The sequence below is a fragment of the Danio rerio genome, chromosome 12 (assembly GCF_052040795.2).
Source record: "Danio rerio strain M-AB ecotype USA chromosome 12, GRCz13ab, whole genome shotgun sequence".
NCBI classification, from domain to species: domain Eukaryota; kingdom Metazoa; phylum Chordata; class Actinopteri; order Cypriniformes; family Danionidae; genus Danio; species Danio rerio.
In genome coordinates, this window is record NC_141032.1 from 4,082,016 (window position 1) to 4,109,633 (window position 27,618).

General features: G+C 36.0%; 2 protein-coding genes and 1 long non-coding RNA gene across 8 annotated transcripts in view; 1 reads left to right on the forward strand and 2 right to left on the reverse strand.

The window, feature by feature from the left end:
- The first annotated feature begins 1,555 nt into the window (after positions 1 to 1,555).
- Positions 1,556 to 5,901, forward strand: coa3a (cytochrome C oxidase assembly factor 3a). The gene is made up of 2 exons (NM_001114916.3): positions 1,556 to 1,779; positions 5,467 to 5,901. The coding sequence occupies exons 1-2, from the start codon at positions 1,575 to 1,577 to the stop codon at positions 5,559 to 5,561; spliced, it is 300 nt and encodes a 99-aa protein (NP_001108388.2). The 5' UTR covers positions 1,556 to 1,574; the 3' UTR covers positions 5,562 to 5,901.
- A 3,505-nt stretch (positions 5,902 to 9,406) lies between these two features.
- LOC141376737 (uncharacterized) lies at positions 9,407 to 11,578 on the reverse strand. The gene is made up of 2 exons (XR_015503812.1): positions 11,103 to 11,578; positions 9,407 to 10,349 (listed from the first exon to the last, which is right to left on the reverse strand). It is a non-coding gene; the product is annotated as an uncharacterized LOC141376737 (long non-coding RNA).
- Positions 11,579 to 12,110: 532 nt separating this feature from the next.
- wnk4a (WNK lysine deficient protein kinase 4a) overlaps positions 12,111 to 27,618 on the reverse strand; it is a 128,656-nt gene continuing 113,148 nt past the window's right edge. For 4 of the 6 annotated variants that reach the window (XM_087275646.1, XM_087275645.1, XM_087275647.1 and 1 more), the window contains 5 exons: positions 25,615 to 25,705; positions 20,199 to 20,748; positions 16,886 to 17,091; positions 15,031 to 15,134; positions 12,111 to 13,076 (listed from right to left, as the gene is read on the reverse strand). In XM_087275646.1, coding sequence (XP_087131772.1) covers positions 13,074 to 13,076; positions 15,031 to 15,134; positions 16,886 to 17,091; positions 20,199 to 20,748; positions 25,615 to 25,705 — 954 coding nt within the window. In that variant the 3' untranslated portion in view covers positions 12,111 to 13,073. The remainder of the gene's footprint in view (positions 13,077 to 15,030; positions 15,135 to 16,885; positions 17,092 to 20,198; positions 20,749 to 25,614; positions 25,706 to 27,618) is intronic. The other 2 variants (XR_015503768.1, XR_015503767.1) reach the window with 1 other exon arrangement.

The following is a 27,618-nucleotide window of genomic DNA, read 5'->3' on the forward strand; positions in this document are numbered from 1 at the left end:
TAAACAGGTTTAGTTTTCAAAAATCATAAATTAATTAGCATAATGACTGTGATTATGGAGGACGAAACCCGCAAAAACAATAAATAAATAAATAAATCCTCAAATTCCAGCTTAAATAAAACGATAAATTAATAAATACATACATAGGCCTAAATACGCAACTAAATAAATGAATGGAGTCCACAAATTCCTGCCTAAATAAATAAATGCCCAAATAAATAAATGAATGAATAAATAAATAAATACGCAAATTTCTGCATTAAAAAGCATAATTAAATAAATACGTAAATAAATAAATGAATAAATAAATAGATCTACAAGTTCCTGTATAAATAAAACCATAATAACCATAAATAAATATACATCTACAAATTTCTGCATAAATAAAAATATAAATAATTAATAGTGCGGGCAGATTAATAAAATACATGTTGGTGGAATAATATTTATTTTTGCAGGATGTGTTTATATATATGTTGTGCATATGTATTTATTTTATTGATTTATTTACTTATTTATTTGCCTATTTATCTATTGTTTAATTTATGCAGAAATTTGGGGATTTTATTTATTTATTTATTTGCATATTTGTTTGTTTGTTTATTTATTTATTGTTTTATTTATGCAGGAATTTATGGATTTTTTATTATTTGCGTGTTTAATTATTTATTTATTGTTTAATTTATGCAGGAATTTATAGATTTGTTTACTTGTTTGTTTATTTATTTATTTGCATATTTATACATGGATTTATGAATTTATTTATGTAATGTCATGTCATGTAATGTAATGTATATTTGGTATTTATATAGCGCATTTATTGTGTATGGCCAAACACCCAAAGTGCTTCACAATCATGAGGAGGGTCTCTCCACACCACCACCAGTGTGCAGCATCCCCTATATTTACTCATTTATTTATTTATTTTGACATTCATTTATTTATTGTTTTGTTTATGCAGTACTTTATGGATTTATTTACTTGTTTTTTATTTTTGCATCTTTATTTATTTATTTATTTATTTGCATATTTATGCATGAATTTATAGATTTATTTACTGATTTATTTATTTTGATAGTTATTTATTTATTGTTTGATTTATGCTGGAATTTACGGATTTATTTACTTGTTAATTTATTTTTGCATATTTATTTATTTGCATATTTATGCATGAATTTATGGATTTATTTCCTCATTTATTTATTTAGAAAGTTATTATGTATTGTTTGATTTATGCAGGAATATATGGATTTATTTATAGATTATTTATTTATTTATTATTTAAAGTAACTCTTTTTTATCTGTTAATTAATCTTTTTTGTTATTTATATATATATATATATATATATATATATATATATATATATATATATATATATATATATATATATATATATATATATATAATTGTTATTTAAAAATTATTATTATTATTATTATTATTGCTGTTGTTATGTTATATCTATGTGGGAAGAAGAAATGCCAAGTCTTTATATTTGTAGAGTTGCGCAAATGCGGCGCATCATTGACGTGCAAAATAGCCCTGCGTTACGTCAGACAGCAGCGCCTCAAACATGGCAGACAAGAGTAGTCAAGGGGAGCCCAAACCCGAAGCCCAGTTTGCCAAGAGAATTGACCCGACAAAAGAAGCCCTGACCAAAGAACAGCTGCAGTTCATCCGGCAGGTGGAAATGGCGCAGTGGAAGAAGAAAACAGACAAGCTTCGGGGCAGAAATGTGGCGACAGGACTCGCTATCGGCGCGGTGGTGCTCGGTATCTGTATCCTTTAAGTTACCTCTGTTACACAAGGTTATGTCAGCAGCACTGACTGCTGTTACTACTGCTGGGAGACACAGTGAGGTGATTACTACTCTCACTAGTGTGAATGAATGAGTGAGTGAGTGAGTGAGTGAGTGAGTGAATGAATGAGTGAGGTATGTTTATTCAGATTACTACACGTGCGTGAAAGTTACATGATCTTACAATGTGAAGAGTGCTGATGTCATGATGATGAGCAGTGGATTTGGGTATGTTATATAAATCATTTTTTAATTTAACTATTTATTTGGTAACACTTTAGAACAATGGTCCCTTAGTTGATGTCTTTTCTAACATCAACTAAGTATTAATCATTTTGTAAAGCCTTTAAAAATCATAGTACAGCAGTGGCGCCCCCAGAAAATTTTCTTAGGGGTGGCCAGAAGAGGCCACACCAAATCTTGGGGTGGCACACAAAAAAAATAATGAATTCAGTGTAATGTTATATTTTTGTTTCTGGTAAATGAAATAATGTAGTTTTTATTCATTTAATTAATTCTACTTGAAATATTGCAATTCATTCTTTGAAATAATTCAGCAAGTACATGTGCAAACCAAATAAAAATCTATGTTTAGTTTAAAAACACTTTTCATATACTGTATAAATAACTTCTTTTTTTACGTGCCTTTATTGTACATCATACGAGATATGCCATGTCTAAAATTAATGAAGATTAATGAGTTCATTATTCCCAGTGATGGGTTGCAGCTGGAAGGGCATCCGCTGTGTAAAAATGTGCTAGATAAGTTGGCGGTTCATTCTGCTGTGGTGACCCTGGATTAATAAAGGGACTAAGCCGAAAAGAAAATGAATGAAAGAATAATGAGTTTATTAATTACCCAAACAAATGAACAAACTGAACAAAAGGCATTACTATACACACTCACTATACCTAATAATATTATTTATCCATATTGCTTTTTGAACCATTTTATTAATGCAGCTTCTTCTATTGATATACTGTAGCTTAAGGTAAATATTAAATTGCCATTGCTGTCTATTGAAGGTGTGTGCGTGCTGTCAAGGACGATCGGGGAGGGTAGTGGTGGTTCTAGTTTAAATGACACCCTGGGCGAACCACCCTATACACCCCCACCTCTCTTGAATTGTTAGATTTGTTATTCAATAAATATAACAATTTATTTATATTTATTCTAAATAAATACAATTAATATTAATATACAATTAATATTCTGAATAAATAACAGAAATCAGTCCTAAATATTACTGGAAAACAACAACTGGAGTGATATGCCAAGATCACTTAAGAAACCTTTTGCATGAAAATTAATTATGACAATTCTAAAGAATACAAAAAATGTATTATAGAATTATCTGTGGTCTTAGACCAGATCATGGCTGATAAATCATGTTATGAAGTCTTACCTCCCTGACTCATTATCCCTCCTTTCTGCTTTAAAGGCATGCTTAGTGAAAGTAACATCATCATCATCATCATATTATATAAACTTTAACCGACTTTCAAAACTCGCTGCGTGCCGACACTTCTACACAAAAGGCTGTTACTCCGGTTTCACGGCGCATGAGCGGTGCCTATTATGTCGGCGTGCATGCAAACAACCAACCGGGATTCACACAGGAGTGCGTGAGGCACGCGAGAATGGTTTTCCGCGCGCATGCGTCAGTTTGCTTTCACCAGCATTGAACCAGAGGGGGAGAGCTACGTCAGTAACACCAACAATAATTTAGTGACTGCATTTTATTTATTTATTTATTTATTTATCTAAATATTGGGAATTTATAAGTTCATTTAAATCAATAATGTCAACCGCAAAATTATATTGGGGTGGCCAAAGGGGTGGCCACAGGGGTGGCCAGAGTTTACCGAGGGGTGGCCGTGGCCACCCCTGGCCACCCCTTGGAGGCGCCCCTGTAGTACAGTTCAGCATTAATGCATTATTAAAATATAAAGTTTTCGTTAGAATTAGTTTGTAGGTATTGCTGTCGACTCACAACAAGAAGGTCGGTGGTTCGAGCCTCGGCTCTGTGTGGAGTTTGCATGTTCTCCCTGCGTTCGCGTGGGTTTCCCCCACAGTCCAAACACATGTGGTACAGGTGAATTGGGTAGGCTAAATTGTCTGTAGTGTATGAGTGTTAATGAGTGTGTGTGGATGTTTCCCAGAGTTGGGTTGCAGCTGGAAGGGCATCCTCTGTGTAAAATATGTGCTGGAGAAGTTGGCGGTTCATTCCGCTGTGGCTACCCCGGATTAATAAAGGGACTAAGCCGAAAAGAAAATGAATGAATGAATGTTTTAAGTAATTGTTTACACACATTATTGTTGGTTTACTAAAAAAATCAAACAGGCAGTTGCACTACTACACTTGGTTTTGGTTTTATTGTAAAAAAAAAAAAAAACAAGAAAGCATTTTAAATGAAAATCTTAAATATTTTATGGCATACTTTAAAAAATAGAGCTGATTTAGTACTCAAAATATTGGTCTTAAACTTCATATCTTCATATTTTTCACAGTATATGTATAAATTCCAGTACTTTTACCATAAACCGGTGAAGTGTAGCAACATAAGGAGCTAAGAAATGCAATTCAAACATTTTTTTTTCTTGGTGGCGTAGTTAAAGGATTAACTAACATTACTGCATTATTTTATAGTGTTTCCATTTATTTTGTTTATTTGTGTTGTTGATAAAATGATAAAAATAAACAAATAACTCAGATATAGGCAGATATTGTTCAGTCAACTCAGTATATTAATTATCATTTTTATTATAGTTTATTATATATTTATTGAAAGCATTTTGTTTATCATATACTAATTCAAATAAAAAAAAATCAACACATTCTGTAAATGCTCAATTTGTTATGAAAAATGATTTGTATTTGTGGTTTTTCTTTTTTTTAAAAGAAAACTTTTATATAGAAATGTAAATAAAAATATAAACTTATAAAAGTTTATAAAATAATATATAAAGATTATATATATATTTTTTTTTGTATTATTTCAGTATTTGTTAATCTGAATATTATTTATTATATTGTATTTATTATAATGCTATTTATTATCTATAATCTATTATAGATCCAACATAATATTTATTAAATACAGTTGTTTAATCAATTTATTTAAAAACAAAATGTAAATGCTGTATAAATGTTGTTTCTCTCCACATCTTGGCTGTTTTATTTTGATTTCCCTGACAAAAAAAATATCAGAATTTCCCTTTTTTTCATTAATTTCATATATCAAGTTCTAACCACAAAAATGACTTAATTTTTTACTATGATTTCACACAAAAAAGCATTAAAATGTCTAAAACAAGAATAATATGAGCCTATTTTAAATCTTTACAGTTTGCTATGATGTGTCAGCAAGAGAAAATGATACAAAATACACAACAACTAAGTATGAAAACACATTATTTTATACATTTTAATAAGTACAGATGAGAATAATAATGCAGTATGTTCAGTTTTACTGTTAATGATAATAAAGCGTTATTTCACTCATATTTTTACAGAATTTTTCACAACAATAAACCAAAATACTAAGAGTCTATTAGATAATGCAGAGATCTGAAATAAAGATGTGAATGATCACCTGTTATGTTGTAGCAGATGTGTTTCTCCTAACTTTTGCTCAAGGATTTCCCTTCACCGCCGTTTTCCAGATGGCTACACATTCTACTCGGTATCCCAAGAAAAAATCATGGATGAAATAGATGAAGAAGCAAAAGTGCGTGTACCGAAGACTGGAGCAAACTGATGATGCTCAGGATTGTCCACACGGAGCGACTGACTGCACATCCGTTCAGTCTGAGACTCTTGCCAAGGATCGCTATTAAAAATGCAATGCAGTGTGTGGAGTATATTAGCGGAGACATGGAAACCGAATGCCATAATGATGAAGAGTGCAGCGGCGTTTATACTACTGCTGATTTTACTGGAGTGCAAATACACGCATAATCAGAATGAGAGTAATTTAAACAATAGCCATCCTTTATTTTTTCTGTATATTTGTCTTTTTTTTATGAACTACCGGTCCCCTCTTGGATTTTTCTGTTAAATGAAATCTGATTATTAAAATGACCTTGTGGTGATTTTGATCAATATTTGCAGCATTTCTTGTGTTTTATTATGAAAATGTACATCATTAGACTTAAGTAGGCTTACAAAATTAGACTTAGCTGGGTAAAAATAGTACAGCCCCATTAATAATACATTAAAAAAAATCCCAAATTGATAATTCGGGGACCTGTGAGGGGCAATTTACTGGAGAATTGAGCTCCAGCCCTAATCAAACACCTGCCTGTTGCTTTCTGGTGATCTTAAAAGCACTGATCAGCTTCACCGAACCCTTACCCAAAGGGCACCGACTCGATACTCAGCTTTTAATTTGGATAAATCGATACTAGCTTATTGATATATCATCGATATAACGATACTAGCTTATAATTTGGTATCGATATTTTTTTAAGTACTGATATTTTAACTATATTTTACAAAATTCTGCATAACTAGGGCCTAAATGTTTTAGCGCCGTGTACAGGATTGTCAGTGACGCATTGTTTATAAGACGTTACACCAATCAATCCGCAGTGGAACGTGAGGTGAGCGATCATGTGTCTATCAGAAAACTTGCATACTCGACACACGCAAGTTGCGCACTTCTGCATTATGGAATGGCACAATGGCAGAGAGGTATCGTACAGTATTGTGTTGTGGTGCTTTCAATAATAATAATTCAATAATTGCTTTATTGGCATGACAAATGTACTGCCAAAGCATTTATAAAGTTTACATTAAAAATAACACACACACACACACATACACATAGTTTTATATTATATAGTATAATAATTAAATAAAAATAAATAAAATAAGTCAGAGTAATAAATCAGCCCTATATCACACACACACACACACACACACACACACACTATATATATATATATATATATATATATATATATATTTTTTTTTTTTTTAATTTATTTATATATATTTATAAATGTATATTTATATATATATATATATATATATATATTTATTTATATATATATTTATATATATATATATATATATATATATACATATATAATGGTGTTTTAATTAACATTTTGAAAAATCAAATAAAAACTTTAAATAATAAATGGTATCGGTATCGTAAAATTGTTTTACAAAAAGTATCGGTATCGGATCGCATTAAAATATTGTGGTATCGCCCATGTTTGATTAGGGTTGAAGCAAAACTCTTGATGCAGAAGCAGTGAACTGCGGTAAATGTTTTCTCCACACGGTGTCACCGTCTCTCCTTCACAAAGACAAGGACAAAACTTTCAGCGAAAAACCTGCTTCTGCTCTGCTTTGTCCTCATTTTGCTAACGTTCTCCTGTGTTCAATCACAGCAGCTGTGTGTCTGTTTATTTCATATATTTATTAAATATTTTTTCATGCTGATCGTTTCATTCAATGCAACTTATAGGCTGCTTCTCGTTTTTACCTGTTTTATGGATTTAAATAAAATGTTGATCATTTTTAAACCCTGCTGAAAAATCCAGCCTAAACCAGCCTAGGATGGTTGGCTGGTTTTAGCTGGTCGACCAGGCTGGTTTTAGAGGGGTTTTGGCCACTTCCATGCTGGTTTCCAGCCATTTCCAGCCTGGTTTTAGCTGGTCAGGCTGGGAGATGACCAGCTAAAACCAGCTTGACCAGCCTAGCCAAGCTGGGAGTCCAGCCAAAACCAGTTATATCCAGCTTAAACCAGGCTGGTCAAGCTGGTTTTAGCTGGATTTGGCTGGTCATTTTCCAGCCTGACCAGCTAAGACCAGGCTGGAAATGGCTGGAAACCAGCCTGAAAATGGCCAAAACCCCTCTAAAACCAGCCTGGTCAACCAGCTAAAACCAGTCAACCAGCCTAGGCTGGTTTAAGCTGGATTTTTCAGCAGGGAATGCTTTGAAACAGACAGAAACTTTGACAAAATCTACATTTGTGCATATAAAACTTTACAGTCAACATGTTGCCAAATATAGCATCTGACAAATGACTGATGTAAAACAACCAGCAGGTTCCCGCAATGCCCACTGCTATTAAATGCCAAACTGGTAAACAGAAAACAGAACAACATAAGCAATAAGAATGATTACTTGTGCAAGAAACATGCTCATAACATGTTAATTCGAGATATAATATGCTAACGACATTGTAATTCAGGCTAGAAATGTTAAATCATGCTAGGAACATGCTTGCAACAATCTGATTCTTTCCAGCGACAAGTTAATAAATGCTAAAAAAAAATGATAGCAACATGCTAATTCTTGTTATTGGTATCTTAGAAACATGCTAATTCACATTAAAGCATTCTAATGCTATCAATCTGCTAACATGATAGAAACAAGTCATGCTAGAAATATAAAAGTGATATGCTAATTCACATTAAAGCCTTCTTATTCATGTTAACAATCTGCTAACAAGACAGAAACAAGTTAAGTCATGCTAGAAACATGATAGCGACATGCTAATTCACATTAAAGCCTTCTATTTCATGTTAACAATCTGCTAACATGACAGAAACAAGTTAAATCATGCTAGAAACATGTTAGCTACATGCTAATTCTTGTTAGAAACATGACAGCAATGTGCCAATTCACGTAAAACATACTATAGACCAGGGGTGTACAAACTCGGTCCTGGAGGGCTGGTGTCCTGCAGATTTTAGCTCCAACTTGCCTCAACACACCTGGAAAGATGTTTCTAGAAAGTTTCTTAATTAGCTAGCCCAGGTGTGTCTGATTGGGGTTGGAACTAAACCTTGCAGGACACCGGCCCTAAAGGACTGAGTTTGGACACCCGTGCTATAGACCAGGGATCACCAAATTTGTTCCTGGAGGTCCGGTGTTCTGCAGATTTTAGCTCCAACCCTAATCAGACACACCTGAACAAGCCAATCAAGATCTTACTAGGTATACTTAAAACACCCAGGCAGGTGTGTTGAGGCAAACCCTGAGCTAAACCCTGCAGCGCACCGGACCTCCAGGAACGAGTTTGGTGACCCCTGATCTATAGACTATAGAATACACACCTTAAATACCTTAAGGGGACTTTGAATCTGCTGGATTCTCATCTAATTAGCATTTTAACACAACAAACCTGCTGAAAAATCCAGCTTAAACCAGCTTAGGCTGGTTGGCTGGTTTTAGCTGGTCAACCAGCCTGGTTTTAGAGGGGTTTTGGCCATTTCCAGCCTGGTCTTAGCTGGTTAGGCTGGGAGATGACCAGCTAAAATCAGCTTGACCAGCCTATCAGGCTGGGAGCCCAGCCAAAACCAGCTATGTCCAGCTTAAACCAGGCTGGTCAAGCTGGTTTTAGCTGGATTTAGCTGGTCATTTTCCAGCCTGACCAGCTAAGACCAGGCTGGAAATCAGCCTGGAAGTGGCCAAAACCCCTCTGAAACCAGCCTGGTCGACCAGCTAAAACCAGCCAACCAGCCTAGGCTGGTTTAAGCTGGATAATTTAAATTAGCGTTCATACTGAAACTGATATCAGTGCTAAATATTTTGTTCAAGATGTGGTCACAGCCTTGGTCTAAAATGAAAACCCAACCACTAATCTTTATTTATAGCTATTTTTATTGACTTTAATGTACAAACATGATTTTGAATATAATATAATACACGATCAGAAGGCACAGCATGGAAGTGTTGCAGTGCACGTTGAAGCGATCAGAGCATGAAGTCACATTTATCTCAATCTGAAGCACATATTGGCTTTGTTTGTGTCTGTAAGCGAATGCAGACTCGTTCACGGCACATACAAAAGGCATTCATAGGAGTTTTCACAGTTACTAATGAGTCACGGATCAATCTTGGCTCGTCATTGTAAAGATGCTGCGTTTAGAACTCTTCGTTCTGCGTGGAAATGGAAATACAACCCGAGAGAAACCCAAAAGCCAAGTTTTTATACGTTATAAGCATTTATGCTGCATTCAACATCCATTTACGCTTAAATATATTCAGATTCCCTCTTCAACAGCATGCAGGTAGACTTCTCATAAGTTAATTCAGAAAATAAACAGTGATTTCACCACACAATGATTCAGAGCGAAGTCTACACGAAGCATAAACGTGAAGAAGTCTGTTATAATACGATAAAGCTAATGAATGCACTTTTATGGACTGCCCTTTGTAAACATCAGCAGTCGATGGGTTATTAATGACTATTGTTCAGGATGTCGATCCTTATGCCAAAGTGCAGTGTGCATATCATTTACAATTGAACTTTATGGCTGATTTTTGGTTTAATTAATACATTAAAGTCAGTCATGGACTGATGAAAGACATACAAATATATGTATATGTACATAAAGAGACTTCCAGGATAAGAAGTTTTGCATCTCAAAAGACAAAAATCTCATACCCTGCTGAAAAAAACAAGCTGATTGGCTTGTTTTAGCTGGTCGACCGGCCTGGATTTAGAGCGGTTTTGGCCATTTTCAGACTGCTTTCAGACATTTCCAGCCTGGTCTTATAATCAGCTAAAACCAGCTTGACCAGCCTAGCCAGGGTGGGAGACCAGTTAAAACTAGCTACATTTGAAGTCAGAATTATTAGCCCCCTTTTTAGTTATTATTTTTTATTAATTTAAAAAATGTATGATAATCATTATTATATATATATATATATATATATATATATATATATATATATATATATATATATATATATATATATATATATAATTTTTTATGAAATTTTTTATCAATTAAAAAATATTTTTTAATTCCCAAATGATGTTTAACAGAGCAAGGAAATTTTCACAGGATGTCTGATAATATTTTTTCCTCTGTAGAAAGTCTTATTTGTTTTATTTAGGCTAGAATAAAAGCAATTTTAATTTATTAAAAACAATTTTAAGGACAAAATAATAAGCCCCTTTAAGCTATATATTTTTTGATAGTGTACAGAACAAACCATAGTTATATAATAACTTGCCTAATTACCCTAACCTGCCTTGTTATCCTAGTTAAGCCTTTAAATGTCACTTTAAGCTGTATAGAAGTGTCTTAAAAATATCTACTCAAATATTATGTGCTGTCATCATGACAAAGAGAAAATAAATCAGTTATTAGAGGTGAGTTATTAAAACTATTATGTTTAGTAATGTGTTGATAAAAATCTGCTCTCCGTTAAACAGGAAATGAGGGGAAAAAATAAACAGGGGGTTAATAATTCTGACTTCAACTGTATGTCCATCTTAAACCAGGCTGGTCAAGCTGGTTTTAGCTCGTCATTTTCCAGCCTGACCAACTAAGACCATGCAGAAACAAGCCTGGAAATTTTCTAAAACCCCTCTAAAACCAGCTTAGGCTGGTTTAAGCCGTTTATTTCAGCAGGGTAATAATCAATGCAAAAATAATATATATTTAACCCATCCCACACTAAATGTATACATGTTTTTATTCACATTTTAACTATTATTATAAAAGGATTGAAGTACATTTCGGTTGTGATAAAAAAAAATAAAACTTGAAAAGTTTTTAAAACATTTTTCCTCACAATTTTGAGTTATTATAAGTCAAACGTTGCAAAAAATACATTGTTAACTCCAGAAATTATGTTTATAAGCTCTGTAGGGATTTGAGATTCATAATTCTGCATCTTTTATTTCAGGTTTTTCACAGATTTAGGACTTTTTATCTACACTACCTGACAAAAGTCCTGTCACCTATGCAGGTTTTATTAACAACATATAATAACTTGACTTCTAGTTTATCATTTGTTATCAGAAGAGGCTTATATATATATATATATATATATATATATATATATAAGGCCTCTAGATTACACTTATTTTACCACAATAAAATCATGCCTTGATTTTTTTATTTTTTTTTATTTAGGACAGTAAGGTCTGACTTTGCTTAGACAAAACACTCTTGCAGGACTCCCAGAGTTCATCAAGATTTTTTGGATTCATCTTCAATGCCTCCTCTTTCATCTTACCCCAGAAGTGCTCAATAATGTTCATGTCTTGTGACTGGGCTGGCCAATCCTGAAGCACCTTGACCTTCTTCGCTTTCAGGAGCTTTGATGTGGAGGCTGAAGTATGAGAGGGAGCGCTATCCTGCTGGAGAATTGTCCCTCTCCTGTGGTTTGTAATGTAATGGGCAGCACAAATGTCTTGATACCTCAGGCTGTTGATGTTGCAGATCTCTCACACTCCCCCATACTGAATGTAACCCCAAACCATGACTTTTCTGACTGATTTCTGTGAGGATCTTGGGTCCATGCCGGTTCTAGTAGGTCTTCTGCAGTATTTGTGATGATTGTCATGCAGCTCAACAGAATTCATCAGGAAAAATCGACCTTCTGCCACTTTTCCAAATGATCAACTAGAAGTCAAGTTGTTATTTGTTGCTTCTACAACTGGGATGGACGACAAGACTTTTGTCAGGTAGTGTAGATTACTTTCAGTAATTCTGCATGTTCTGCAATAATTTTATTATATTATATATTATATAATATTATATATTACAATATTATATTTGAAACATAAAAAAAACAGAAATATGTCTGTCTTGAGATTAAAATTATATAAAAGAAATTATTTAAATATTTATTTTTGCAATTTTGACTCTCAATCGCTCAATTCTGAATTCATAGGCTCTCAGAATTCTGATTTATTTCTTGCAATTCAGACTTTCCCACTATCACTAGACTCAAGATTCTTTCAATTCTGGCACTAAAAGTCAGAACTGGAAGAAATACATTAATATTTGTAATTATTTATTTTAGATTTAATAAATTCGACAGCAGAAACATGACAACTCCCATGTAAAAGAGACCCGGTTGAGCCGGTAATAGCTGAAGTAGATCAGGATCTGCTGGCGGTTTGAGTATTGCGTGATGATTTGGTGTTTCTACACAGGCAGTCGAACAGAAACAGCAGGACGTCTGATGTCCAGTAGTGGACTGTTGATTCAGATGTCTGCCCGTTCAGCAGGTCCAGGCGGTGTTTTTTTTTTTTAGAAAGTGCAAAAGAGAGATACTGAATGGGTCTTCAGAGAAAACGTCACAGCGTCAAAAAAAAAAAAAACATTGGCTGTTCACAGAATCAAGTGTGCAGAAGAGCACGAGGAAACTGTACATTAGATTTTACAATAATCCAGTCTGTCAGTACTGTATGTGTGACTGGATTTGCTGTGGTGAAAGCAGTCACAGATGAATGAGGTAGTCAGGTGTGTGTCGTCCCGTCACCGAATCAGGCTGGAGATACGGATTACTGATGGAAAAAACACACAAACGAGAAATGATATTCAGATCTCAATGCATCACGCAAAACTTCAACAATTTGTGCCTGGCATGATTTCCGCTTATCAAACGACATTTAACACCTCATAACTAAAAAAAAAAAGGATATAATGTGCACTGTTAATCAACAGTTTCTGTTTATTTACGGTTGTGAATTGCATTATGGGACGTTGATCTCTGCTCTGTCGACTTCTGATGTTGAAAATTGAACTCTACAGTTTAACAAAGTGACTTTTATTGACGTTCTAGTAGCTTGAAACAATATAACGTATGAGAGAAAATCCATATTTACACTCGCCGGCCACTTTATTAGGTACAACTGCTTGTTAACACAAATGTCTAATCAGCCAATCGCATGGCAGCAACTCAATGCATTTAGGCATGTAGACATGGTCAAGACGAACTGCGGCAGTTCACACTGAGCATCAGAATGGGGGTGATTTAAGTGACTTTGAACGTGGCATGGCTTTTGGTGCCAGACTGGTCTGAGTATTTCAGAAACTGCTGATCTACTGGGATTTTCACGCACAACCATCTCTAGGGTTTACTGAGAATGGTCTGAAAAAGAGGAAATATTCAGTGAGCGGCAGTTCTGTGGATACAAAACCTTGTTGATGTCAGAGGTCAGAGGAGAATGGCCAGACTGGTTCCAGCTGATAAAAAGGCAACAGTAACTCAAATAAGCACTCGTTACAACCGAGGTCTGCAGAAGAGCATCTCTGAACACACAACACGTCCAACCTTGAGGCGGATGGGCTACAGCAGCAGAAGACCACACCGGGTGCCGCTCCTGTCAGCTAAGAACAGGAAACTGAGGCTACAATTCACACAGACTCACCAAAACTGGACAATAGAAGATTGGAGAAACGCTGTCTGCTCTGATGAGTCTCCATTTCTGCTGCCACATTCAGATGGTCGGCTCAGATTTTGGTGTCAACAACATGAAAGCATGGATCCATCCTGCCTTGTATCAGCGGTTCAGGCTGGTGGTGTAATGGTGTGGGGGATATTTTCTTGGCACACTTTGGGCCTATTAGTACCAATTGAGCATCATGTCAACACCACAGCCTACTTGAGTATTGCTGCTGACCACGTCCATCCCTTTATGACCACAGTGTGCTCATCTTCTGATGGCTGCTTCCAGCAGGATAATGCACCATGTCATGAAGCGTGAATCATCTCAGACTGGTTTCTTGAACATGACAATGAGTTCACTGTACTCAAATGGCCTCCACGATCACCAGATCTCAATCCAATAGAGCACCTTAGGGATGTGGTGGTACGGAAGATTGGCATCTTGCATGTGCAGCCGACAAATCTACATCAACTGCGTGATGCTACCATGTCAATATAGAGCAAAATCTCTGAGGAATATTTCCAGCAGCTTGCTGAATCTATGCCACGAAGGATTAAGGCAGTTCTGAAGGCAAAAGGGAGTCCAACAAGCTACTAGTAAGGTGTACCTAATAAAGTGGCCGGTGAGTGTATATGCTTATTTTTTACGCCACTGTTTGGCGCCATCTTGTGTTTAATAAGTAGGTTTAGTGACGGCTCCATTCAGCTGTTTTGCATTTAATGAAGGAGTTACTAAATTATTACGTCTCAGATCAATGTTTTGTCTGTTTGGCTTGTGGTAAATAGTCGTGTAAATGTGGGATGAATTACACCCCGCCTCTTGTTTTTGCAGAATTAAGGCCTTCAGTCTTATACAACAGCTGCTGATAACCTTTCAGGCTTTAATCTGCTAAGGGTTTAAAACAAAAAACAAAGAATGGACCCTTGAAATCCTTGAAAGTTTTGAATATTTAGATTTATTTTTTTTAAACGCATGTATATGTAAATGTATTTACGTTTGTATTACATCATCTACCAACTATGCTGAGCTCTGCTACTGAGAAACCCGGAAATGTGAAAAGGGTCCATACCATTCTGGTGAAATCAGCAGCGAAAGTGACTCCTTTAGTGTGCCGTGAGCCCTCCTGTGAACTGCTGCTGCTGTCGCCGCTAAGAGAGTTCTTCCTCATGATGCCTGAGGAGTAAAAAAACACGCTCAGCATCTGCTCTTTCCAGCTCTAAATAACAATGACAAATACGTCTAAAGCTTTTAATCATACTGGTTATGATAATTAAGTTCATAATTAAGATTTAAAATAAGGTAACATTCGTTAAAGGGATAGTTCACCCAAAAATGAACATTCTGTCATCATTTACTCAGCCTTGCAAACCTGCTTGACTTTGGTTTTTCTGTTAAACACAAAAGAAGATAACTTGAAGAAAGCTGGTAGCCTGTAACCATTGACTTCCATAGTATTTGTTTTTATTTTTTTACTATAGAAGTGAATGGTTACCGGTTTTCAGCATTCTTTAAAATATCTTCTTTAGCATTTAACAAAAGAAAAAGATTTGTAACCACTTGAGGAAGAGTAAATAATAATTTAATTTTAATTTTTGAGTGAACTATCCTCTTAAAACTTGCAACTTAAAATGAAAAATACAATGTCATGAAAGTCAATGGTTACCAGTTTTCAACATTCTTCAAAATATCTTCTTTTTCTTTAGTATCTTTGTCTTTTTTCTTTTGTTGAACGTAAAAAATATATATTTGAAGAATGCTGAAAACTGGTAACCATTGACTTCCATTGCATTTAATTTTCCTGCTATGCAAGTCAAATACTATGGAAGTCAATGGTTACCGGTTTCCAACATTCTTAAAAATTTGTTCTTTTGTGTGGTCAACAAACGAAAGAAACTTAAACAAATTTGTACCACTTTAGGGAGAGAAAATATTTTTGTGTGAATATCCCTTTAAAATATGCTACTTAAAATGAAAAATAAAATGTCACTGAAGTTAACATTTATCAAAAAATCTTCTTTTTTCCTTTTTTTTAAATAATATCTTTATCTTCTTAGTTTTGTTGAACATTAAAAATACATTTTGAGGAATGCTGAAAACAGTAACCATTTACTTCCATAGCATTTGATTTTCCTACTATGCAAATCAATGGTTACTGATTTCCAACATTTTTCAAAGTATCTTCTTTTTTATCCTTTCATTTAATATCTTTATCTTCTTTCTTTTGCTGAACTCTAAAATATATATATTTTGATGAATGCTGAAAATCGGTAACCATTGACTTCCATTGTATTTGATTTTCCTATTATGCAAGTCAAATACTATTGAAGTCAATGGTTACCGATTTCCAACATTCTTTAAAATATCTTCCTATGTGTTCAACAGAGGGAAGAAACTCATACAATTTGTTACCACATGATGAGAGAGTAAATAGTGTGTAAATTTTTATTTTGGGGGTTTATCCCCTTAACTATGAATCTTAAAATGAACAATGAACAATACTTCTAAAGCATTTCTTAATCTTCAAGAGATTTGTAACAAATAATTTGATCAAAAAAAAAAGATTGATAAAAGATATTTTGAATAATGATGAAAACCAGTAACCACTGACTTTTATAGTAAGAAAATTAAATAATATGGAAGTCAATGGTTACCGGTTTCCAACAGTCTTCAAATATTTTTTTTCTCTCTTTTTTTCTTTAATTTCTTTATCTTCTTTCTTTTGTTGAACACTAAAAAAGATATTTTGAGGAATGCTGAAAACCGGTAACCATTGACTTCCATAGTAGGAAAATCAAATCCTCTGGAAATCAATGGTTACCGTTTTCCAACATTCCTCAAAATATCTTCTTTTGTGTTAAGTTAGGTTTTATAGGGAGAATTAATCCATTAAAAACATCAATAATAAACCTCAAATAATGTTGAACCTGTTAAAGGGAGGATGTCGAGCCTCTGGAGGCTGTTCCTGCGAGATGACGGAAAGTTTCCTCCTTTAGACAGTCTGCGCTGGCGGCTGGACAGCATCGCTGCTGGAGACACGATACACGGAGGAGGAACCTTGCCCATCTTTGCATACAGCTCCTCAATCTCTCGCTTCTGCACCGTCTGCAGAGACTGAACCTCACACAGGTGCCTAACACACACACAACAGAAGTTTCACAGCAATAAGCATCACTAAAGCACTGGAATCATGGCTCTTCAACAAGACTGGGAGAAGACGATTTGATAAAAATCTTTATCTTTATTCTCAAGTGTGCAGTTCTTTGCTGGAAATAAGGTCGAAATTATATTAAAATGAGTCCTTTCAGAATTATTGATACCACAGCAATAAATAATACTAGATTAACTAATCGCAATATTTCTCAAACAATTACTGACAAAATGCAAGTAGTATAAGGTTGAAGTCAGAACTGTTAGCCCTCCTGTTAAATTTAATATATTTTTCTGTTTAACACATTTCTAAACATTACAGTTTTAATAACTAATTTCTAATAACTGATTTATAATATTTTACTAGACAATTTCAGGGTACTTTCAGCTCAAATTGACATTTAAAGTCTTAACTCGGTTAATTAGGTGGGTTGGAGTAATTCGGCAAATCATTTAACAATGAATAACAAGGTTTTGTTCTGTAGATAATCAAAAAATAAAATTGCTTAAATAATATTAACTCTGCTTTAAATTGCTTAATAATATATTATAATAATATAATATTATATATATATATATTATATATATATATATATATATATATATATATATATATATATATATATATATATATATATATATATATATATATATATATATAATATTGACCTTAAAATGGTTTTTTAAAAAAATTAAACTGCTTTTATTCTAGCCAAAATAAAAAAGATAAGACTTTCTCCAGAAGAAATAATATTAAAGGAAATTCTAAAAAATACATTTTTGAAAAAGAATCTGTACACTACCGGTCAAAAGTTTTCAGATTTCAGATTTTAAAACGTTTTAAAATTAGCTTCTTCTGCTCACCAAGGCTGCATTTATTGAATCAAAAATACAGTACACATTGTAATATTGTGAAATATTATTGCACTATAAAATAACTGTTCAAAAGTAGCTTATCATTTAACTTAATCGTTTCTTCCAGTTTTCAGCTTCATTACTCCAGTCTTCAGTCACATGATCCTTCAGAAATCACTCTAATATGTATTATTGTTATTATTATTATTATTATTATTATTATTATTATTATTATTATTAATAGTAACAGTAGCTAAGTGGCAGGCAGGGGCGGGAACAGCTTACCTTGGTTCTGGCAGGCGCGAGTTCCCTCGAGTTCCCTCCCGCCCGTCACAGCATCTAACAAAGGGGCGGGGTGCGTGGTGACGTCACCAGCATCCCCGCCCCTTTGTTTACACGGCGATTGGGGAATGCCAGTGACCGCTGTGTAAGGATAGAATCAGCGGAGCGGGGAGCGCTCTCTTTCCCCGCTCCGCTGATTCTGTCAGTGTACAGCGGTCGGCGCGGGCCACAAAATATTGCACTGAGGGCCGCAAATGGCCCGCGGGCCGCGAGTTTGAGACCTCTGGCTTAGACTGACCAAGAGGCGACACTCAATAGAACGTTCCATTGCGACAGCAGCGGCCAGCAGCAGCCCTGGATTCCGCCATTTTGGAGTGAAAGTGATCGGCCGTCCATTGGATCTCATTACTGTCGCGATGGCAAGCAGCTGCTTTGTTTTTTATTTATTTATTTAAAAAGCGCATTAAAGCTGGGATACAACCTGGAAGATGACAATACAACACTTATTATCACAATCATCAGCACTTTTAATAGTTTATTTTACTGACTTATAATATGCTGTAGTTCTATGGGGTATGTGCTGAAGCATGCTAATGGGACTTTTAATTTGCCAGTAACCTGGGTTAAGCGCTTCCAGCGAATTGAATGCCAATGCAAAATCCAGTGCGTTTAAGGTATGTTTTCTTTAAAAATCAGCGATCTCCACTAGCTGAGTTATATCCGATTTAAAGTGGGTCTCAGATTGTACATGAAGCACTGCATTAAATTACATTTCCCCCGCCATCTCTTTATAATATGAGCATTTATTTTACCTCAGTATATTCAATGGAACTTCTGCGTTAGCCTGCCGATTCTGACGGGCACGTGCGAGTAAACCGCTTTTTGTCTCGTTTTACGCTTGAGCAACTAAATAAATGCTAAAGTTTATTTAACTGAATGTATTTTAATGACATTACAACATCGATGCTGTATAAGGAACCGTATAAAATGGAAAAAAGTTCACAATAACCGGTCACCGGAAGTGTATCAGCATGGGAACAGCACTAGCTCGGCATATACCCTATTGGGAGTTTTCATTCCAAAATGGCCGCCGCGCCCTCTAGTGGCTGTTTCCCAAATTACACTAGAGTGTCGCCTCTTGGTCATTCTAAGCTCTTTGCCGTAGCCTAACAGCAATATTCAAGTTCAATTCAATTCAAGTTTATTTGTACAGCGCTTTCACAATAATTATTGCTTCCAAGCAGCTTTACAAAAGGTGCACATTATTGCGTTATGAACAAAACTCAGAAAACCATAACTTCATTAGTCACTGATAACTTTAAGCAATTATGTAAGAACTAAAAGCATTTAACAGTTAAAGTTATAATACAGAGTTGAAGTCAGAATTATAATGACTCGTGATTTTGTTTTCTTTTTTTTAAATATTTCCCAAATGATGTTTAACAGATTCAGGAATTTTTCACAGTATGTCTGATAATATTTTTTCTTCTGGAGAAAGTTTTATTTGTTTAATTTCCACTAGAATAAAAGCAGTTTTAAATTTTTTTTAAACCATTTTCAGGTCAATATTATTAGCCTTTAAGCTATATATTTTTCGATAGTCTACAGAACAAACCATCGTTATACAATAACTTGCCTAATTACCCTAATTAACCTAGTTAAGCCTTTAAATGTCACTTTAAGCTGAATACTAGTATCTAGAAAAATATCTAGTCAAGTATTATTTACTGTCATCATGACAAAGATAAAAGAAATCAGTTATTAGAAATGAGATATTAAAACTATTATGTTTAGAAATGTGTTGAAAAAAAAAAAGAAATCGCTCCATTAAACAAAAATTGGGAACAAATAAACCGAGGGGCTAACAACCTGCAGTTAAATAGCATACATAAATACAATACAACATTACAATATATAATACAACAATAAAAGTGAGTAACAAATGTGTCTTACTTCTCCCTGAGCTGCTGTAGCTCCTCCCACATCTCCTCATCCTCGCTCTCAGATTCGTCGCTGCTCATGTAGGAGGAGCTTCTGGTGTAGCTCATCCACAGGTTGTGCAGGGGCGTGGCATACGGAGGGCTGCCTGCGTGTCCGTCCCACACCGAAAAACCGCTGTCCACCGAAGTCCCCATGAGACCCGGGCCGCAGTCCACTCTCCGTCCCTTCTTTTTCCTCCTCTGCTTCTTATCTTCACCTTCGTCATAATCATCGTCATCGTTAACCTCCTGTCTGTCTCTGTCCTGGTTTCCCTGATTGCTCCGGGCCTCGGGCGGCTCAGCAGAAATCGATAAATCACACTGAGGAGGATTTTGAGCTGAAAAAGGCTGATCCAGGGGCCTGATGGGATTATCCGAATGGAGGACAGATGGAGTCTGGGCTTGTGTGTTTTCGCTTTCGGAGCATCTGGATGGAGCGGGAATCTCTTTACTGGGGGTCACTTGAAAACGGCCCACAGTCACAGTCGACTTTGGCTCAGTAAAAGCCTCTTTGCACTGGCTCCCTGTGAAACAGAGAATCTTTTTAAAAGCGTTTAACTTATAACTTTAACCCTTACAATTTGCATTGTTCAAATTTACCGCCCTTTCATTATGTTGGGGGCTGTTTTTGCCCCATTGACCTCCATTATAACTACATTGCATGCTAAGCCATGACACCACATAATCATCAGTGTTGATTTCCTTAAATATTCTCTTAATTTGCTTGACATGGGTTTTGCACAATGGGAAAAGAAGGGTATTCAAAAAATAGAGGATTTATATATAGATGGGACATTTGCCTCATTTGAGCAATTAAAAATAGCATTCAATATCAATCTCTCTGACTTTGTCAGATACCTACAGATTGGAGATTTTGTGAAAAAACGCATACCAAATTCTAATGTTATAAAGCAACTAGGGTTGTAACAATATACCGGTATGACGGTCTACCACGATTTGAACGTGCACGATTATCATACCATGAACAATTGCATATCAACGGTTTTAACCCTTAAAGACTGAGACAGCAGCCCGCAGCTAAAAATAAGTATTGCTCTTAAATGTTTAATAACTTTTGATCCGCTGATCCGATTCATACGATTCAAAGATTGGCATGAAGAAGAGAATCTCAGCTTTCCAGTGCTGTATGACATAACATTCGCGGACTTTCAGAGGCTCCGGAATCAGTGCGGTTACGTCATCAAAATTTGACAACGCTGATTTGACAAAGAAACGCTCGTCACTGTGTCTCCGGACAAACCAGACACGATACATTGATGCATTGTCCCTTCTCCATGCCTAGATTGGTTCAAACTCGCTATATCACAACCAATAAGCATAGGTTTCGCTTTTGTTTGTGGACCAACAATGAGCTTTTTGAACAACACGGAATGAGAGATAGGCATACATTTATGCGCGGCTAAATAAAACGCAAAAAAAAAAGTTTTGCATGAAATAATTCTCATACTAAGTACTTTTGCATGCACAGCAGCACAGAAACATGACAAAACAGTGACACAGCAAAGACGAAGTGCTGCTCTTGCTGTTTTCAAAAGACGCAAATGAAGGTGACAACCATATCCAAATCCATATCCACAGACAACCATATCCATGCTGGCACATAAAACCTGAGGATGTTCCATATTGAATCTAGTTTCGTTATGTAACTATTTATAGTATAGTAAATATTTATATCTATTTTTTTACTGAGGATTTGCACCATGTTTATTTGGACTTTATTTGGACTTTGACACATTATTTATTATTTTCTTATTTTTTTATTTGTTCATTGTAAGTGGTGTTGTTTATAGTAACTAAAAAATATATTATTTGGAAAAAGTCAAATTTGCTTCACTGTTCTATTATTTTGTAACATTTGTAACATACCGTATACCGCGAAACCGTCAAACCATGGTATTGTTTTAGACGATTATCATACCGTAAAAAAATCATACCGTTACAACCCTAAAAGCAACACAATGTGCTTGAAGAAATGAACAGATTTAGTCCTATACATCGAGGAGCTGTGTTGTATTTCTATGGCATCGTGTTAAGAGTGGAAGTTGTGGATGAAACCAGAGTTTAGCAAGCCTGGGAGAATGAATTAGGGTTAGAGATAGATTCAGAAAGTTGGGAAGAAGGCCTTGAGAATATACATGCATGCTCAATTAACGTAAGACATCATTTAGATCAATTTAAAACCCTGCATAGGTTATCGAAGGAGAAACTGAATTCGATTTTTCCTCAGGTATCTCCACTCTGTAATAGATGTAAAACAGCAGAAGGATCCCTAACCCACTTGATATGGTTGTGTCTTAAATTACAAGAATATTGGGAAAATATTAGGGATGTAACGGTATCAGAATTTCACGGTACTGTAATACCTAGGTATGAATGGCACGGTACGGTATATATTGAATAATTAACAGGAAAAACAAAACTAATGAAAAGACTCGAAACAAGTGCCAAAAGTGTTTATTTACCCTAGCACTGAACATATCAATGACACACAAATTAGCCATCTATCTGTAAGTTTCCAAACAGGAACGTCAATTTTTCAATTTTAATATCAAAAAACTATTAAACCATATAAAAAAAATTAAAGTTTCAATTTATTACTGTTGAAAACTCATCACATTCAACATTTAATCACTCACTCACTTAGATAGAGATGGGTATTTTAAGGAAAATTATCATATAACTATAATCTAAAAGCTGGGATCTGGGCATGTCCCCTGCAACAGAAAAAAACCCTCTCATTTGGGACTGAGGTTTCTGGGACGGAGAGATATGATTTAGCCAAGGTTGACAGCAGTGGGTAACGCTGTGCATTGTCTTTCCACCACTTGAGAGGACAAGCCATGAGTGAGATAGAGGTCTCTTTGCGGTACAAATCAATGTCTGCATCAATCTAACAAGTGTGCTGTGTTCTGCAGTCCCCATGACTGTTATTAGTCGTATTCCCCGACTTATATTTCACCACAGTCTATATGTATTATATTATATTGTAGTGTATTGAATTGTTTTTTTTTCTGTATTTTGTTGCAGCAAAAAGCACATAAATAAACGTAAAAAATAAATAAATAAATAAATAAATAATATATATATATATATATATATATATATATATATATATATATTATATATATATATATATATATATATATATAATCTTAATTTTCACGACGAACAACTTGACTGGACTGCTTTTTCACATCCGTATTTTGACAGTCCGACAGTCATGCGGCAGTATTTAGTGTGTAATATTCAGTAAGTATGATGTTTATATTCCACTCTGAACACAGCCAAGACTGCTCTGGTTTCAGGAACACATCAACGCTTTGTACCGAGGAACAAAAAAAAGGCAGTGGTTGCGCAAGACCTCCACAGGCACATTTACTAGGTGTCCACAAACCCTCGGCGAGATGATTTAACCATGTACAGTACATTATAAAACTACGAGAACACAGCCCCGAGTCTGCCAGCAAGAAGAATATAAGTGTGTGTGTGTGTGTGTGTGTGTGTGTGTGTGTGTGTGTGTGTGTGTGTGTGTGTGTGTGTGTGTGTGTGTGTGCGCGTTACAGTGTGAGTCTATGTAAATGAGTGTGAAAGTGTGTGACAGTGTAACTGTGTGTATTAAATTGTATGTGGTTCTGTGAGTGTGTCTGTGTGTAAATGTCTGTAAAAGTGTATCACTGCATGACTGTGTGTGTGTGTGTGTGTGTGTGTGTGTGTGTGTTTAGAGGTCAGGATCTTACCAGATGGTAAAGATTTGCCTTGACTGCGAGGCTTTGGTTGTGTGTGTGTGTGTGTGTGTGTGTGTGTGTGTGTGTGTGTATGTGTGTGTGTGTGTTTGTGTTTAGAAGTCAGTATCTTTGTGTCAAGATGGTAAAGATTTGCATTTGTGAGGAAAAGTTGTGTGTTTGTATGAGTGTGACGGTGCCTGTGTGTGATTGTGTGACCGTGTCTGTGACTGTGTATTTATATGAATGTGTGTCTCTGTGAGTGTGAGAATCTGTGTGTGTGTGTTTAAGTGTGGGTCTATGTGAGTGACTGTGTATGAGTGTGAAAGTGTGTGACAGTGTAACTGTGTGTATTAATGTGTATGTGGTTCTGTGAGTGTGTCTGTGTGTAAATGTGTCTGTGTGAGTGTGTGTATGTGCGTGTGTGTGACTGTCTGTAAAAGTGTGTCACTGCATGAATGTGTGTGTGTGTGTGTGTGTGTGTGTGTGTGTTTAAGTGTTACAGTGTGGGTCTATGTGAGTGAGTGTGTATGAGTGTGAAAGTGTGTAAGTGTAATTGTGTGTATTAATGTGTGTGTGGTTCTGTGAGTGTGTGTGTGACTGTGTGTGAGTGTTTGTGACAGAGTGGAATTATGTATTAATGTGTATGTGGTTCTGTGTATGTGTGTGCATGTGTGACTGTGTGTAAATATGCCTGTGTGTGTGTGTGTGTGTGTGTGTGTGTGTGTGTGTGTGTGTGTGTGTGTGTGTGTGTGTGTGTGTGTGTGTGTGTGTGTGTGTGTGTGTGTGTGTGTGTGTGTGTGTGTGTGTGTCAGTGTGAAATTATGTATTAATGTCTAGGTTGTTCTGTGAGTGCGTGTGTGTCTGTGTGATTGTGTGACTGCATGACTGTGTGTGTGTGTATTAATGTGAATGTGTGGCTGTGTGTGTGTGTGTGTGTGTGTGTGTATGTGAGAGTGTTTGTCCCAGTAAACCATGTATGCAAGTATGTTTGAGTGTAAATGTGTGTGTGTGTGTGTGTGTGTATTAGTTTGTGTGTGTCAGTCTGAGTGTGTATATGTGTGTATAAAGGTGTCTGTGTGTGAAAGTGTGTGACAGAGTGTAACTATTCCTATTGTGACAGGTTCTGTGAGTGTGTGATTGTGTGTCTGTCCGTGCAAGTGTGTGACTGCATAGCCATGTGTATGTCTGAGTGTGTCAGTGCTTAAGAGTGTGTTTTTGTGTGTGTATTACAGTGTGTCAGTTTGTGCGTGTGTTTGCATGTACTGTATATGTGTGTGAGTTAGAGTGTGTTTAAAGGTCTTACCATATAGTAAAGAGTTGTCTTGGCTCTGCAGGGCTCTGGCTGTGCGTGCATTTGCATGGGTGTGTGTGTGTGTATGTGTGAACCTTGTATTTTTTATGTTGTGGGGACAAAAATTTGACCTTTTGGGGACATTTGTTTGTTCCCCATGAGGAAACCCACTCATAACACACAGAATGAAGTATGTTTAACAAGTAAAAGTGCAGAGTGTTTCCACTGAGAGTTTAGGGCTAGAGGGGAATAGATTATGCAGTCTCTTCAATAGAAACCTCATTATGTCTATGGGAAGTCCCCATAAAGATAGTTGTACAAGTGTGTGTATAGTGTATGTTTAGAGGTCTTACCAGATGGTAAAGAGTTTTCTCGGCTCTGTGTGGCTCTGGTAGTCTCGAGCGCTGCCAGCGGGGACAATGATCGAGGACTAGATGACGACACCTTGGAGAAAACACACGAGCGCTTCATTCAGACAAACCTCCACATCTGGCTTTCATAAGCGAGGATGAGCACATTTGTAGGTACATTAGTTTGATATTCAGGGATATAAAGCATGCTCGGGAAACTATGGAAACAAACCGTCATAACACAAGCAGAGCTGCACGTTTACTCAACAATCTGTGCATGTGATCCAGATATTAGCAATAGTTTAGTGTGAAAATTAAATAACCAAACGTTTCAACCCAGGCTCATTCTGATTACGTACCCCTAGATACATTTCTGGAGAGCGCCGAATACATCCCGGAAGCTTTTTTTACCAGAAGTTTTTGTACATAGGTGTTTGTAGCTCCGCCCTCTTTTAAAAAGAGCACAATCTCATTTAAATTTAAAGCGACAGTCACCAAAATGCCACAATTAGGATCAAAGCCTCAGAGGGTCAGTTTAAAGGGCCATGAAACCCCCTCGATTCAGCAGGGTGTTTTCACACCTCTACTTTGGAAAAAGTCAGAAAAGTGGGCGTGTCCAGCTCTGTTTAGGGGGGAGTGTCGGAGGAAGAAAAGAGGCTTGGTGTGGGAGTGTCTATTTGGGCGCGCTGAATTTCAGAGTCAAAACACACACCCACAGCGGACAATGTGACTGTGTTTACATGGACATCTGTAGTCGAATTATTTGCCAAATTATTAAATGGTGGACTTTAACTGCAGTTTGGCTCTTTCATTCAGGGAATTCATTCATGCCCCTCACGACAAACGTGATATTTGATTCGAGGAGCTGCTCTAAACGTGTATTTTCATGCAATGTTTGAGACCGCACGGCGAACGAGAGAAAAAAAAACTCCGCATTTCCCGGAAACTTAGATGCACACGGCAGGTAGTGTCAGAAAGCCGCGTGTGTTATTCCGGTCACAAAATCCAACACGAGGTTATAGTTTGGTTGTAACTGTTAGTGCTAACTTGTTTACACTCGGTGCAATAGTTTGTTTGATACGAATAAAATACGAACTGAATAAACAAAGAGCACTGGTCGCTCACTTACCAAATCTGTAGAGACAGGACAATCACCAGCAACTAGAGCCGTTTCTTTATTAAGAGAAGACTACAAGTGAATCCGGATCTCAGCGTTTGCAGATGAGAACAGCTCTCAGGTAAACAATAATCCTCCTTAGACACGTAAGTTATTGTTGTCGAGCGTCGCGTACACTGTTAATCCACACGTGACGCCAGCTGAGCTCTCACAGAGAGAAAATAAAAACATAACTTAACGCCAGCAAACTATTAAAGCAACACTTCACGCTTGTTTTGCCAACACAATGTGGCGTTTCTGTCGTCTAAACACTCTGACAGTAATGAATATTAATGAAGTTGCACAATAGAGCGCGCTGATTGGTTTGAACCAAGCCTTACTCATGCATTAATGCAGCACACTGTAAGACGTAATAAGACTCACTCTGGCACAGACGTCCAGTCTGCACGCTGGAATACACGCTATTATCTCATGACCGTGACGCAGCTTCAAAAATTCGTTTCAAACCGGATGTACGAATTTGCTTGAAATAACGCAAAAACAACCAATTTACACTTTTTAGTGAAATATAGGTGTCCTAATAGTGTTTTTAGCAGTGTGGGACACATATACGACTGTCAACAGCTCAACACATGTGTTTTGGTGTTTCGTGACCCTTTAAAAGAGTTATAAAACATTATGTGTGTGGTATTTTGATCTGAAACTTCACACACACACACACACACACACACACACACACACACACACACACACACACACACACACACACACACTCTAGAGACATCAGAGACTTATTTACATCTTGTAAAAAGGGGCATAACATGTTCCCTTTAAAGTAAAGTGTGACTTTCATCTCTATTTTAAAGATCTGTACATCCCTAGCAGAAAAC

Excerpts from the sequence above, each read along its gene's own strand:
- coa3a (NM_001114916.3), top strand. The coding sequence starts at position 1,575 with ATGGCAGACAAGAGTAGTCAAGGGGAGCCCAAACCCGAAGCCCAGTTT. Across the intron at positions 1,780-5,466 it reads CGCGGTGGTGCTCGGTATCT|ATGGCTACACATTCTACTCG; the intron begins GTATCCTTTAAG and ends GCCGTTTTCCAG.